This window comes from Triturus cristatus, chromosome 7 (assembly GCF_964204655.1).
Source record: "Triturus cristatus chromosome 7, aTriCri1.1, whole genome shotgun sequence".
Classification (NCBI taxonomy): Eukaryota; Metazoa; Chordata; class Amphibia; order Caudata; family Salamandridae; genus Triturus; species Triturus cristatus.
The window spans coordinates 949,074,567-949,090,906 of NC_140590.1; the positions used below are offsets into that span (position 1 = coordinate 949,074,567).

At 42.2% G+C, this 16,340-nt stretch overlaps 1 protein-coding gene across 6 annotated transcripts in view; it reads left to right on the top strand.

The window, feature by feature from the left end:
• Positions 1–16,340, top strand: part of MYOT (myotilin) — a 476,183-nt gene that overhangs the window by 247,182 nt on the left and 212,661 nt on the right. For all 6 annotated transcript variants that reach the window (XM_085617966.1, XM_085617971.1, XM_085617967.1 and 3 more), the window contains one exon: positions 9,577–10,170. In XM_085617966.1, the coding sequence (XP_085474092.1) occupies positions 9,577–10,170 (594 nt within the window). The remainder of the gene's footprint in view (positions 1–9,576; positions 10,171–16,340) is intronic.

Consider the following 16,340-nt stretch of genomic DNA (forward strand, 5'->3'; position numbering starts at 1 on the left):
GTTCTATACCTCTTTTGCTTCTTTCAGCACTTCTCTTGCCTGTTTCTGCACTTCTCTCACCTCTTTCTGCACCTCTGTTGTTCTTCCTGCACTTCTCTTGCTTCTATGCTTCTTTCTGCACCCCTGTTGCCTCTTTCTGCGCCCCTCTTGCCTCTTTCTGCACCCCTCTTGCCTCTTTCTGCACCCCCCTTGCCTCTTTTTGCACCCCTCTTGCCTCTTTCTGCAGTTCTCATGCCTCTTTCTGCAGTTCTCTTGCCTCTTTCTGCAACTCTTAGTTCTTTCTGCAACTTTTAGTTCTTTCTGCACTGCTCTTAGTTCTTTCTGTACTGCTCTTGCTTCTTTCTGCACTCATCTTGCCTTTTTCAGCATCCCTCTTGCCTCTTTCAGCATCCCTCTTTCTGCACCACTCTTACCTCTTTCTACACCCATGTTCCCTCTTTTTGCACCTCTCCTGCCTGTTTCTGCACTTTCCTGTGTGTTTCTGTACCTCTCTTGCCTTTTTCTGCACCTATGTTGCTTCTTTCTGCACTTTTCTTGCTTCCTTCTGTGCCTCTCTTGCTTCTTTCTGCACCCATCTTGCCTCTTTCTGCCATTCTCTTGCCTCATTCTGTACCCCTCTTTCCTCTTTCTGCACCTCTTTTGCCTCTTTCTGTACTTCTCTTACTTCTTTCTGCACATCACTTCCCTCTTTCTGCACTTCTCTTGTTTTTTCTGCACCTCTCTTGTTTCTTTCTGCAACTCTAGTCTCTTTCATCACTTCTCTTGCTTCGTTTGACACTGTAGGAGAGTAGTATCGGCTTCACATGTTTACCCCCACTTTTTGCTGATGTTTCACTGTTTTTCGACTTTAGTCTGGCTGGGACCCTGCTATTCAGGGCCCCAGCCTAGCTGCTTCCTCTCTAAATTGATTGCATGTACTTTAGGTACAGTTCAGATTGGATATGGAGTGCTCTTATAAGACACTAGTATATGGTATACTATGTACCCAGGCATAGGTACCCCAGAGGCCGACCAGGGGCTGAAGCATGTATTCTGCCACCCCTGGAAAGCCGCCACCCAAAATGACACCACAGGTCTGCTACTGCAGCCTGGGTAAGGTGGTGCATGCACCCCCTGCTGAGATATAGGTTTACTATATCTCACCATATACTGCAAATACAAACCTATCAGTTACCCCTATGGCAGGCCTTATCAATCCTGAAGGCAGGGTGCTTGGTTATATGTGAGGGGGTTCCTAGGCATGAGCTGAGCCCCTCTGCAGCCTTTGGACTCTCTTCACCGGGTTGTCAATAGTGCAGCCTGACCATATACTCTTAAGTGAATTATAACCAAACGGTAAATGCTAACTTCGGACTGGCTGCACGGAAACATGTCGTGTTTGGTGTCAAACACCTTGGAGTCATACCCCCACACCAGTAATTGGTATGGGAGTATGATCCCACCCTTTTAGAGGGAGAGACATGGCAGCACTGGTATACCCGGTAGAAACTTAATAGAGCCCGGGCATCACAAAATGGATGCTGCAGCCACAGACACAAGTCTGGCCTCCTACTGCTGACCGAAACTCCGGCAGGGGAGGCCTGGACAATAGCTTTCCTGTCACAGGGAGATGTAACCACCTCCCAGACAGGATTATGTGTATTGGGGCTGGGTGGGAGCACTCTCTGAGTGCTTTGAAGTCCTGCACTGGGGGCACATTTGGTGTCCCTGTGCATAGTCCAGCTCAGACCGGTTTGGGAACTTCCTGCCCCTGCTCTGGCATGAAACTGGACAAAGGAAATGGGTGTAGCCACCCCTCTTTCCAAACCCTCCCATAGGTGGGGTCCCCTGAGCTAGTCCAACCCCTTCCATAGGTATAAGTAAGGAACCCTTGGCAACAGGTCTTTAGATATCCCTGGACAAAACACTGCAACTGAATCCTGGAACTTCGACTCTCTACTCAAGAATAGAGGATGTAAGAAATCTCCCTTGAGGTCAAGGAGTGACTCCCCTGCTTGGCAGGCACCAACAAAGCAATTGCCGGTCTGCATCTCTGAAGTTCCTGCCGGACGTCGAAGACTTTGCAACACAGGAAGAGTATTTCCAGACTTCTCAGAGGCCGACTCGAGTCCCCAGCAAAGGTGAGACCTGCAGCCCTCGTGAGTAACGTAGAACCAGAACTCCTGGTCACCGTGCACTTTTGCAAGTGCAATGACTTCTCGACGTCTCTTGAAAGTTGTGCTTGGGGTTACTTGTAGCCCCAACCCCGAGCAGAGAATACACCGAAGATTGTTGGCCTAGTCACCCCGAGTGACTCGTGGGCTGCCATTTTATGATTCCTCTTGAGGTCCCTTCGCAATCCCTGGTCCGTCAACTGGTGGGTCCCTGTGAAGGTAACTTTGATTTTCCTTGGGCTTTTCTGGTTGCTCCAGACGTACCCTGACTCCCTACCAAGTGGTGAGTCCCTCAGACCTTGCTGGTCTGCACTGAAGCATCTTACTCCTTTCTGCATGGGTTGCTTTTGCCAAGACTTGTTGTGTCCAATCCGGGCACCGATGCTGCAGCACTCTAAATCCTTTGTGGGACAGCTCGAATCCAGCTCCAGGTTGTCCTCGACGCCTCCTGGTCCTCGTGGCTGAAGAGTCCAGCTTCACCTTCTTCACCTGAAATTACCCGACATCTGTGGGCCTTCTCCTATCGTGCCCCTGGCCACTGGCTAGTGACCCAGAATCTGCCCCCTCTGCTTTCATGTTCTTCTCGACTTTGATCCAGGCTTGGATCTCTTCGGACACTTCGCATCTTCCCGGCAGCAGCACTTCTTTGCCAGCTCCCATTGAAAACGACAAGGCGACCCAACACCATTTGACACCTATGCACCCGGCTTCCCTGGGTGAGGTAACTCAAGCACTCCGGTGCTCCCTTGGGTGTTGACCCTAGAACTTCCTAAGTCCAAAAGGTTTGGTCCTAGCTTATCTCTAAGTGTCCCTAATCTTTAAAAATCTAACCGCGACTTTCCCAATAGAAGCTAATGGGATCTCGCGGCTGTGTTCACACACTGCACATGGCCCCCGCGGGTCCGCTGTATCACTACCTTGGGTGGTTCCTTTGGGTCCCAGTGATTCTACAGGCTCTAGGTCTTGTGTCTAGTTAAGTCGTGGTTCTTATACCACTATTTTAGTATATGGTTTGGCTCGCGCCTAGGGCCTGACGTGTATTTGTGCTATTTTACTGTGATTATTGAAGTGCAACTTATGTGTTTGGACCTCTAGCCTCATAAAGAGACTAGTGGGGTGTGTTTAGAAATAAATACATATATTTTACACATATACCTGGTATGGTTGCCCTTCATTTGGTCATTCAAGAGATTATAGACTTGTAAAACAAACTGCTTTACATTCCTTCAAGACTTGGCCTGAAGGCTGGTCTCCATAGCTACCACTAGGATAGCTTTCAATAAAGGTTGTCTTTAACATATCATCAATAAGGGGTTGTTTCGACTGGTGCAAGGTGCCCACTATAATTAGTGGACAGTGTATACCAGGCCAACTTCTCACATCTCTTATTTCTTTCTGCAACTCTGTCTCTTTCATCACTGCTCCTGCTTCGTTCTACATCTCTTTTGCTTCTTTAAGCACTTCTCTTGCCTCTTTCTGCACCTCCTTTGCCTCTTTCTGCACCACTCTCGCCTCTTTCTGCACCCCTCTTGCTTCTGTCTGCACTTCTCTTCCTTCTTTCTGTACATGTCCTGCTTCTTTCTGCACCCCTCTTGCCTCTTTTTGCACCTCTCCTGCCTCTTTCTGTACCTCTCCTGCCTCTTTCTGCACCTCTCTTGCCTTTTTCTTCAGTTCTCTTGCCTCTTTCTGCACCTCTTAGTTCTTTCTGCACTGCTCTTGCTTCTTAATGCACATCTCTTGCAAATTTCCGCATCCCCCTTGCCTCTTTCTGCACCTCTCTTGCCTCTGTCTTCACACCGTTCCTTCTTTTTTCACCTTTTGCCTTTTTCTGCACTCTCTTGCCTCTGTATTCAGTTCTCTTGCCTCCTTCTGCACCTCTGTTGCTACTGTCTGCACTTCTGTTGCCTCTTCCTGCACCCCTCTAGCCTCTTTCTGCACCCCTGTTGCTTCTTCCTGCACCCCTCCTGCACCCCTCTTTCTGCACCCCTATTTCCTCTTTCTGCACCCCTCCTCCCTCTTTCTGCACCTCTTTTGCCTCTTTCTGTACATCTCTTGCCTCGTTCTGTACTTCTCTTGTCTCTTTCTGAACCTCTCTTGCTTCTTTCTGCACCCCTGCTGCCTCTTTTTCTACTTGTCTTCCCTCTTTCTGCACCACTCTTGCCTCTTTCTGCACCACTCTTGCCTCTTTCTGTACCACTCTTGCCTCTTTCTGCACCTCTCTTGCCTCTTTCTGCATTTCTCTTGTCTCTTTCTGCACCCCTCTTGCCTCCTTCTGCACCTCTCTTGCCTCTTTCTGCACCTCTTGCCTCTTTCTGCACCTATCTTGCCTCTTTCTGCACCCCTTAGCCTCTTACTGCATTTCTCTTGCCTCTTTCTCCAAATTTGTTACTCTTTCTTCACCTCTCTTGTTTGTTTATTCACTTCTCTTGCTTCTTTCTGTACTTCTCTTGCCTCTTTCTGCACTCAAATGGAAAGTGCAAGTTGTCAAGTTTAAAGGTCTGTGTGCTCTTGTGACTGAGGTATATGTCTACTTGTTTATGTATTCTCACATGTTATGCATCTGAAGATGGTAGCTTAAAATGTGGGTAGCTTCTCCTATAGTTGGTCAAATGTTCTCAGTTCTGCTCTGTCATTCAGTTGCACAGGCAGACATGTCTTCTGTATATAGGTGTTAGAGCCCCTCAAATATACTATTTAATACCCATGTGCCCTGTATAATGAACAGAAAGAAATACATACACCTTTTTGTACACATATTTACAGAGTATATTGTTTGAAACACAGGTATTCAAGTATTTGTATGTTTATTTTTATGTAACATGTCACTAGGTAAAAGTAGAGACGCATGCATACCTTCACAAACTTGGTCAGACTTACAACAATGATAGTTTAGGATTGCTGTTTTATATTTGTTCGGCCTAACATTCTGAGCAGTCGATTAATACTGAGCCTTCAAGAGAAAAGTGAGATTTAATACATCTTGGGAGAAGTATTTGTGATTAGGCTTCTTTGTATGAGTCTGTGGTAAGGTACAGTCAAAGTAGGCGTCTTTCTGCACCTCTGGTGGTTCTTTCTGTACTTCTCTTGCTTCTTTCTGCATCTTTCTTCCTCTTTCTGGACTTCTGTTGCCTCTTTGTGCATTTCTCTTGCTACTTTCTGCACCTCTCGTGCTTCTTTCTGCACCTCTCTTGCTTCTTTCTGCACCTTTCTTCCTCTTTCTGCACATGTCCTACCTATGTAGGCATAGTTAGAAATTAGTATTAGCAAAACCTTAAAAATTCACTGAAAAAACCACAGGTTTAAGGGGCGTTATAGTTAGGCTGACATTTCACTCATACAAAACCAGAGAAATTCAGCCGTTGTAGTTAGCTGACCTAACTATAACTCGCGCCCTGCAATCCACTGCTGATGACGTCACATATTACATCATTCATGACATGGTCAGTGACATCACTGAATACATCATCCACTTAATATCTGATGTACCTCTTCACACCCTAATATAACATTTGATACGTCCATTCTAAAATACAGACTACCATTCTCGAAACCATAGACACACCAATACCAGTTAGTACATACCCACTCACTGATTCATAGGTGTACACACATCCACTCACTCATCCATACAGTCACTCATTCACACAGTCACTCATCTATACAGTCACTGATATATCCATTCATATACCCATACAGGCACTCACACACTGCCACTCACCCATAGAGTTACTCACACACCTAGTCAGTCACGCAAACAATTAATCACATTTCCATTTACTCCGCTATGCAGTTATACACACACCCACCACCTCACTTATTCATACAGATACTAATACATACTTACTCTCTTATAAATCACTTACACAAGACACACTCATCCATACAGTCACTCCCACAATCCTCACTCTCACATATAGTCACTTATATACTCCAACACTTGCATGTACTACCTTTCACATATGTAGTTACTCACACATATACCACTGAGATATCCACTCACTCACAAACACAGTCATACACACTCACTCACCCATGCAGCCCCTTGCACACGCACTTCTGAACCTATACACCCAGTGAATCACCCACTCACACATCCATGCAAGGAGTCACACACACCCCCACCCAGACACTCAGGCACCCATGCAGATACTCAGACAACCAATCATTAACCCAAATAGACACTCATTTTGCTACTCACCAACCCATGCAGCCACTTACACACCAACTGACAAACCTTTACAGACATTCACACAGATGAGTCATTCACCCATGCATTTACTAAGACTTGTTCAATCACTCACTCATACAGTCAGTCACGCACCCACTAAATCATCCATTCAAACAGTCATACACCCACTCATTCTTCAATACACCTTGGCGTATTTATATGTACTATGATGGTGAGATTATTTAGTTAAATTGTACATATTGAATGTGACATTATTGTGTTTTTTTTAACGAAATTGCCTCAAATGTGCTTTTAATAATGATGAAATATAATCTAGAGTTTTGTATGAAATAATTTGGTTTATACGAAGTGAAAAGCAATATATATGTTATTTTAGGAGATTATTTTAATGAACACACTTTTTATATGATAATAAAAGAGACATTTATTTCATATAACAAGGTTCGGTGTGTGAATATCAAAGTGAGTGGAGTATGGTCATGAGAGTGCTGATTACATATTAAAACATTGAATACAAACGGGACTCACTTCTGTTTACATTACTAAAACAAATAGGTTTACGAATGGCAGTGGAAGGAGAGATAAATCACAATATATTACGTATCATAGCAATGCAATAAATAGGAAAGAATATATAATATGCTGATTTGTATTTGTATTGAAAACCTTTTCAGGGGTGCCAAAATCTAGATATTAAATGAAGTACACTGAAATACTGTTTGATAAATGATATTGAATATGATGTAAATGTCATGGTATGGGAATGAGAATGGTGTCTGTTAATAACTTCGTACACTGCCCGCTGTTAGGGCTAAAAATACACAAGCATCATGGCAACTCTCAGGCCGCGTTTCTCCTGACATGAAGCACACAATGTAAGCTCGGAAACAAGATGTACGAATGGTTTACGCATGCTTCAACTTTGAATGCAGTTCAGATAGAACACTGTCCTACAAATATCCCAGCGTACATTCTTGCACAGGCTCTACTTCCGTCAGTCCTGCTGGTTGCAGCTGTAAAGTTTTCGTACTTGGGACTCTTATTTTGATGTCCCTCTGAGAGAGGGCGGAGATGCGTGGCAAATGCCATTCCATGGCAGCTGATAAAGGTCTCTGGGATTATGACTAGAAACTGAATTGCAGCGATGCCCTGCGCTTGTCAGGGAAGGAGCAGGTGACGCCGGGCATAGGTAAGGAGTTTGTTTCAAGAATAATTTAACATTAGTCGAGTTTTAGAATAATAATAAGGCGTCTACCTTTTAATGCTTCTCACTGCGATAATGAAGTTTATCTTTTAAGAGTAAATTAATGTCATGTATATTACTTGCTAAACGATTTTTTCTTAGAACAAAAAAGAAAAAGTAATTATATATTTACTAGATGCTTTTTTTGTAGTAAAGTCTCGGTTGTTCCTTTCTTGTACCCCAAATAATAATTATAATGCAAATTTCTAGTTTCTCCCTCTGCTCCTAAACCCACATACCGATCATGCAGTTAGACGAAGTAAAAGTTTAAAAACGTTAATATTCTAAACGATACTAGTAAAACGCTAACAAGCATGATTCGACTACTTTTAATTCAAGTAAAAGTTAGATACTCAAATGTAACTTTCAAGGCTATATGTTTGACTGAACCTTCAGCTGCCCTCTCCAGCTAGATAGATTTCACACCTAAACATAGAAATTAGCACATTATACTTCAGAGCAAGTCAACAGCATCAGGACAGGTGCGGAGTCTTGATTTCCTCCTAAGGGAGCTGTGGGTGGTGGATGTGTTTTCAATCGAATGCACGTGCTGATGTATTTCTATTTGGGTGCTTTGTGCCTTAGAATAGTTTAGTATGGAATGAAAGAACACCTCTTTCCATGCACGTACATTGCTATAACTGTGAACCTATATTTCCACCAAGCTTTTTTCAGTAGATCCACGGGTACAATTTAAGGGGATATGCCATGTGCATTGAGAAACATTTTTTCTGTTCGTGCCAGGGCTGTCTTCCACACCGTTGCATGACCTAACTTGACCATGCACTAAGATGGCTTTTGTCGCATAATACTTTAGATAGACAAGAGAATGGTGTCTTACTCGCGTAGCTGGGTCATTAGTTGATCAACGCAGATGAAAGGTCGTGGAAATGGTTTCTGGCAGTGTGAGATAGATAACCCCAGAAAAAGGGAACATCAATTAAACTAACATTTTTTACATAAGAAACACGAAAACTATTTTGGTTACAGACCATTTAAATGCATGATGCACTGAAGAGAAGGAAAGCATGTGCAGAAGACTACAAATGTGGGGTGGGGACAAAGTAATAAATGTGGAACCCTTCCTTCACAATGCCCCATGGTAGAAAAGGCTGAAGATTCCATAATATATCAACACATAATATAAACACGGAAGGCATATGACAAGAAGATATGCAGGCACAGGTTTGCCACTTTACAAACTTGCCATCACCCTGGAGTTGTCAGGAAAACTTTGATAACTCTGTGGCCTATACTCATGCAGAAAAATAAATAGAAAAACAATGTTGCCATCATAAACAAAACATATCATACCAGATACACAAAAGTCAAGTTACTGTTTCCTTTACATTATAATGCGCATAACACTAGATTTTAGACCTGAAAAAGGTACAATGTATCTTTGTAGCACCACTGGCCTATGGCAATTATTTGTACAGTACACTAGATTTATTGGGTTCTTGATCCATCTTGAATGGCAGACCATGAGTAATTTTACCCCTGCTGCTAGTAGACTTTCAAGAAAAGTTATTGCAAGGAGCATTTTTTATCTGTACACTGACAATTGCAGACATCCAATATATGATAATGATGGCAGCATATTTTAATTAGAAACATAACAATAAAATATGAAATAACTTAGGTTTGAAGACCCAATTTAAGTTCTGAATATACACCTTACATCGACATCAGACTAGACATGGAACTTTTCTTGGTACTAAGGCTGGCAACCTAGGTATGTTTACTATATATTGGGTGACGATACCAGTTAAGGTAAGATTCTTTCATTGGCAACATAAAATATGAATGTTAGACTATGCAAAAAATAAGGGTAAAAAAATGAATAAGGGGATACATTTTTGGGCGTAGGGATAGCAGCAAGGCAAGCAAGCATGGGCAAAGTTAGAGTATGACTATCGCACTCTTCCAGCTGTTGGATCTGAAATGGTTTTCTGGCTTTGTCAACAGTGTTAATTATTTGTCATATTTAGGGATACACAGCTTTCCAACAGAGATTGCACACCACACCCCACTCCAACCAAGACATTCGGCCAAAGGAAGTATCAAGATTTTCCACCTGAAGCTCAATCAACCATCTCTCCAAATTACATTTCCCACAACAATACCATCCAGAACAGTCCAGGAGTACCCTGTGCGAGCGGTCCTGACCGTGCTTCCATTTCCTGTGTGCCTCCACCAAGCATGTTTAACTATGAGCGTCCAAAACATTTTATCCAGGCGCAGCCAACACACCCAGCCCAGTGGTCATCTCAAGGAACTGGAACATCTAACTTTGAGGTAAAATCACCTTCAAATCAAACTCATAATTTTGGTGAGCAGAAACATTCTCCATCATCAACGTCCGTAAACTCTCCAAAATATTCCTCCTCAACTTCCTTTGTACCAACCATGGAACCTACCCGTCATACCGCTTCCTCAGCTGCACAGTTTTCCCCCAGCTCTTCGCAAGGGCAGAAAACGACCTTGATGCACAGTCAAACACCAGTGGCTTACCTCAGCTCTGTGTTGCCCTCGCACACAGATTATATGAACAATTACAAAGCTCCTACAACTGTGGAATCAAGGTGAGGTTTATGATTATAAAAAGTTGTTCTCGCTTTCTCTTGTTTTAACTTACAATAGGAATTTCTAAAATGAGGTGCTATTGGAAGAACTATTGTGCACCATTTGAAGCATAATAGTTCTCAATCAGAAGTATAAAGCAATAGAAAGGATAGCTTGCTATTGTGATTAATGTGCCACGTGTCCTCCATATCTGAAGTTACTTGCTGGGTCAATGAGGATGTTTTTTGTCATAAGAGATTGTGTTGATGTGACAGAAGCACTTTTGGTCAAATTGTTTAATCCTGACCAGTCTGCCATGTCATTGCGGCATGGCTGACAGATCAGCATAGTTTTTTGTTTTTTAAAGACAAACACCAAAAGCAGGTGGTTGGGTTTGAAAGCAAAAAATAAATAGACTGATGCACTGGGAGGTTTTTTTTACTTGCATGGCAGGCACGTTGTTGACATTTTCCTGCATAGAGCTGTTAGAATGGTGGTTCTTCTGAAAACTTCAATCCAATAATGTTTGATCCCCTATCATACACTAAAAAAGTTTTTCTATGGTTCCCTTTTCTTTCTTGATTTTAGCTCTATCTGTAGTAGTTCCTAAGTACATTGGCTTTAAAAACATAGCCTGCATCACAGCACACACTTTAGCAATTAAAACCCTCATGCGTAGTTGGCTCGGAAGATGGTTGCTAGGCCTGTAGATGTTATTGATTTTAGTCATCATCAGCACCCCATTTACTAACTATTGCAGGTTGGATGTCCAGAATCTGGAATAACGTGGGTTCAGGAATTATTGAGCCATGTAGCACGTGTATTGTCTGCATTTTGACCCTTTCCACTCGCACTTTCTACCAGCTTTCTACAGGTGAAAAATGGAATTTAGATTTCTGGGTGAAACGCCACCCCAGTTAAACTTATAACTGTGTGGAGTGTTAATTCAATACAGAAGCATTGGAAGAACCACTCTGCATAATTGAGAATAAACACAAGTTCAGGAGGCATGCTACATTCCAGAAAACAAAAGTCCCTCGTAAGTTATTTGTTTTCTAAATCACATTGTAATTTCCAATTCTAATAATTCAAACAACATAAACTCCACATAATACCACTCAGTGCAATATAATTACATGCCACATAATTAAACAACAATTTATCAGAGACATTAAATATTAATTGGCTATATAACAGCACCTTAAAAATAATCTATTCTCATTCCCATTCGCTCCAAATGAATATGAGTATAGTCGCAAGAGTTGTGCATACATTGCTGGAATCCTGAGATCTGTGTTCATGACTTCTGTTGGTCCATCCATATCGACATTTGAACACAACGTACGCTAAGCGTAAGTATGTACATTTTTCGCTGACAGTGTATTGCTACATTAAGAGCAAGGCACTACATAGCTATCTTTGTACCATTTAGTTTCCCTTTAGTCAGACTTCTAATTAGCTCAAATTAATGAATTAGTTGCTGCTCCTTGAGGGTTCTTCCCATTTTAATTTTGATGTTGGAATGTAAAGTGGCTCCTAAACTGGTGTTAGTGAGGCAATGTAAAACAGTGTCATACATGGGGTTAAATGACTGATAGGAAAGCACTTCAGAAGCGCCAAGCTAAGGCCCTGATTTAGGGTTGACTAGGTGGCCCGTTTTCTGTCGCGGTGACCGCAGACATTACACTGACCATCTTAACGGACTGACAAATCCCCCTCCATCCATATTGTCGAATCACCACTGGCCTTGCAGTGATCTATGCCTTCTTTTTCAAAAACAAAATCCCAAAGCAGGAGTTTGTTTTTGTTGACCCACATACTAGTGACCCTGACACCCAGGGGGCTTTCTCCCAGGTTGGGAGGGTCATGAATATTTCATATCCGTTTGATGTCTTTCCTGTTCAGGACTCTCAGGTTTTCCTTGGTGGTCTCAAAAAGATTACAAAAATCAAATAGTCCGCACTAAATAGGACTGGCTCTCTGATGGTCTTTCACAGACAGCCTCTAATCCCTCAGGCTGTCGGTTCAAGGTTTCTGCCGGTGGTGTCAGTGGGGGCTCTGCCATCGAAAACCTGATGGTTCACTCGACTCAACACAGAGTGGGCGGACCGATAGTTTGACAGTGACACTGTGGTGGAGTACACTGTCCGACAAACTCATAATCGGGACATATTGCTCATCAATTAACACATTGGCATTAAACCAGATAAGTGCCTAAATCCATGCTGCTCTATTTGAATAGAAACTACATCAATGTGCACATGCTTCCAAAGCATGCTGCTACATATTAAACTTTGAAGCAGGTGCTAGAGAACGGTTTTGGTCTGCTATGGGAATTATATATTTATATGTTAATGTTTTTTTCGTTTCTCTGAATAGATTCTTCGAATAAATAGAACTCCTGTCGTCTTCAGATGATATTGGTGGCTGGCTTTTGCAGTTAGATTTTGAGCACTGTGTTATTTCACCTTGCCGCCTTGTAACTTTTTGGGGAAAAAGCAACAGCACCCTTGGTTGGATTCAACTTTTACCATTAAACTTATTTTATAAACCACTGCTAAGCTACACATTTTATTCAGACTCTCTAAATCTGAACCTGTTTCAGGGTCTGAACTTTGCTACCCATGCCAAATAGCTATCTGGGCTCATATTACCACATAAACAGCATGTGAATCAGAAAATCTATGAGTATGTTTAATTACGAAACATTCGCTGGGCCAACACAACTCCAGGGCAAGGCCGAGATTGTTGCTGACCTGAGGCAATTTACATTTGATCCGGTGTGTAGTTGGTGCTTTTGAAGAGGGTAGGGAGGGTCCTGTAAAGCCCTTAGCACAGTGGTTCTTAACCTTTTTGACTTGTGTGGACCTCCACTGAATCATTACTGGAATGCGGAGATCACCCACTAAATCATTACTGGAATCCGGGGACCCCCACGGACTCATTATTGGAATCCAGGGAACACGGCCAAAGCAATTTTGATGATTTGAACTGCAAAACAATAAACTAAAATATGGAAACAAGCATTCATCAAACAAATACGCAAATCATGAAATATTTTATCTAATTCACAAACAAATATAAGCAAATCAAAATTTTAATGGTAAGGTTGGAGCTTATCAAAGTTCAGTTTAGGCCACCGATCATCAATACTATATTCTGTTTGAGGCACTGGCACTGCTCCCATGAATCAATTGGAGGATGCCAACTAAACCTTTTGCCTACTATTTATTCACATTTACCGAACATTTACAATTTTTCATTTTTACAGTTTGCTTCTTTATTTATACACACCTTATTTATCTGTTAATATTATATAATTTTCTAAAGAGTTGCAGATTCCCTGAGTTGGCATCACCGAGCCTCAGGGATCCTTGGACCACATGTTACGAACCGCTGCCTTAGCATGTTCACAGCACAGCTGCCTGGGGCAGCAACAGCCTAATATGGTGTACCATGCTACTGTGCTGTGTGTGTTTCAGAGATCTCCTTGTGCCTTCAGCATGCTGACCTGCAACTCGTATATGAATCATTCTTCACCTAAAAGCTTATGTCCACCAATATCTTATTCAATACTTTAATACTTTCAAACCAACTACCGCACTTCCACTTCTGAAAAATAAAATGTTCTTGAACTTTGCGTCCAAAGTATTGCTCATTTATCTAATTCCCATCTTTTCTTTCTTTTTAAATGTCAGGAAGAAGTCAGTCCACCTTTTTACATGCTCTTTCACCTACTCCCCTAACTATTTTTCACGTGTGCCATTCCACAGAAGGAACATCTTCCTTTATTTTCTTTCTTGTCATGCCTATATGTCACTTAAAATTCATTAAAATGTCACCTTCATCTTTAAAGCACATAGTAAATTTGTATTCAACCTTTGAAGCACAGTGCAGTAATACCTTGAGGGGCCTGTTCGTTATCTCTCCAGATACAAAATGTTTACAGGCTACCATAGTCTCGCATGAATTAATTAATCACAGCTTGTTACACAAAAGTCTACAAGTTAGAAAATGCAGTCTTGATTAATTCACATATTTACACCAACTCTCTTGAACAGTATTCATATTGGTCAACACAGAAACACATTTAGATGTCAGGAACATCTTCAATGCAATCCAATTTTGACCATTTTTATTAATTAATTGTGGATTTTAAATTTTCAGCAATTGCATATCAGATTTTCCTGTAGTAAAATACGGTCAGAAAGCAGTTACATCCAAATTGCCCAAAAATCATGTGATTAGTTCTCAAATTAGGTCGATAAGCGGCGGTACTACCAGATACACCGGCCTGATTTGAGCACCCTAATATAGAATTATCGTGTCATGTGTTTGGTTTCACAACTACGGGCCTAGTCCACCCTGATCCATACCTCCTGCTCTGCGTAGTATAGTTAACCAGAGCCAAGAAGTGAGCACTTATCTGAAGTGCTTACAGCCTAATTCTAGCTGATACTCTTTGTTTCTTTATACGACAGAGACACTACACTGTGTGTCCAAATTACTCCGCTGTGATCTGATGAGGCAGCACATGAAAACAAAAGAGGTGAGCATATGTTCACTCACCACCATGGTCTGAACCATGACCTTTCTGAATATGGTTACACAGGGGATATATGTATATATGAAGGCACACACAGAGCTTGATGGGTTTGCATGACAGCACTGTGTGCTTTTAAGTTTTTAAATGTTTAAATTGAGAACGTGTATAGCGAGACACATCCACTGCATTTAACTAGGATCATTTGCCACTATCTTGACATAGTCTTTGATCTTTCTCCTTTTTGTACTCTAGGTTTGCTGCCCTTCTCCGGGGCAATAACCCACAGATAGAAAGAGTGGTAGGTAGAGTTGCACCACACCACCCACTGTAGATCGTTTTTTAGGCACCTGGTCCTGAGAAATCGCCAACTCATCACTTCGTGACATTCTGAGGCGAGAAACATGTTGACCATCTGGGGGTAGAGCAAATTTTTTGTCACATTAAAACAAAATAGTCGCCCCCCCCTCTCTTTCCCTTTTTAGTCGGGTTGGGACCTTTTCAGAATTAAAATAATCAGAAAGGATTCCCTTACCTGTTTTAATCCACACACCACATCTACGTGTCTCTAGGCCCCTCACACCCACGGCTCCTATACAGCAAGGAACAAAAGATCTCTGAAAAAGAGCCCCTTTATGGGTGCCAGTTGAGCATTGCAGCGCCGGCTCGATGAGGAGCAGACCCATATGATGAAGCATGACACCTAGCTTGCTGGGTGTGTGAGGGTCCTAGTTCCGACAGGAGGTATCCCCCACCTCCTCACTACCTTGAGTACACACCAGGTGGCCAACTTGCCACCGAGGAACTCCGTACCTTTCTTTGTCTTCTAGCTTAACTAAGGGCAAATACGTTGGACCTCTATTAAGCCCTAGCTGTCCCTCTCTTTGTTGATATATTCTGCACATTAGCTGCCCTGTCCTTCCTAGACATTAAATATCCCTGTTCTCTCTTTGAGTTATAAGGGCTGCTTGTTTTTCTTTTGATCTTATTTGATATCAGAGATGCCAGTGAGGCTGTGCAATCTTGACCTAGGTGGGGAAAAGTACTACAGCTTGGTCATCATTCCACATTCTACTCTTGTACAGCCCAGCATGATTTTACCTATCTGTTACAAATTGGGTTGAAGGTTGACTGGGGTATTAGCCCTAGTCAAGCAACAACCACAATCCTAGTCCAGGTAAGAAGCAGGAAAACTCTAAATTAACTGTGCTCCCCCTCTGGTAACTTGGCACAGAGCAGTCAGGCTTAATTTAGAGGCCATGTGTAAAGTATTTGTGCAACACTTTAAACAGTAAAACAGTACTAACACCACACTAAAATATCCTACACCAAGTTAAATAGAGTTTAATTTAATAAATAAACAAGACCAAAACAACAATAATCTAATAAATAGTTTATGGGGGAAAATAGCACCATGAAGCAAATCGGGCTATTTGGGATATCTGGGATATCAGGTTGCGCCAGATCGGGCCAAATTCATAAGTTCAGGCCGATCACGATGGAGCACAGGCCGGATACAGGGACCCAGCTAGGCCCTCTAAACCAAATTACCTTAATCCTGGAATACGAAGTTTGATATTGAGCATGCAAGGCACAGCAGAGGCAATGCCTCAATTTCAATGAGCGGTGAAGCTGCAATGTGACGAA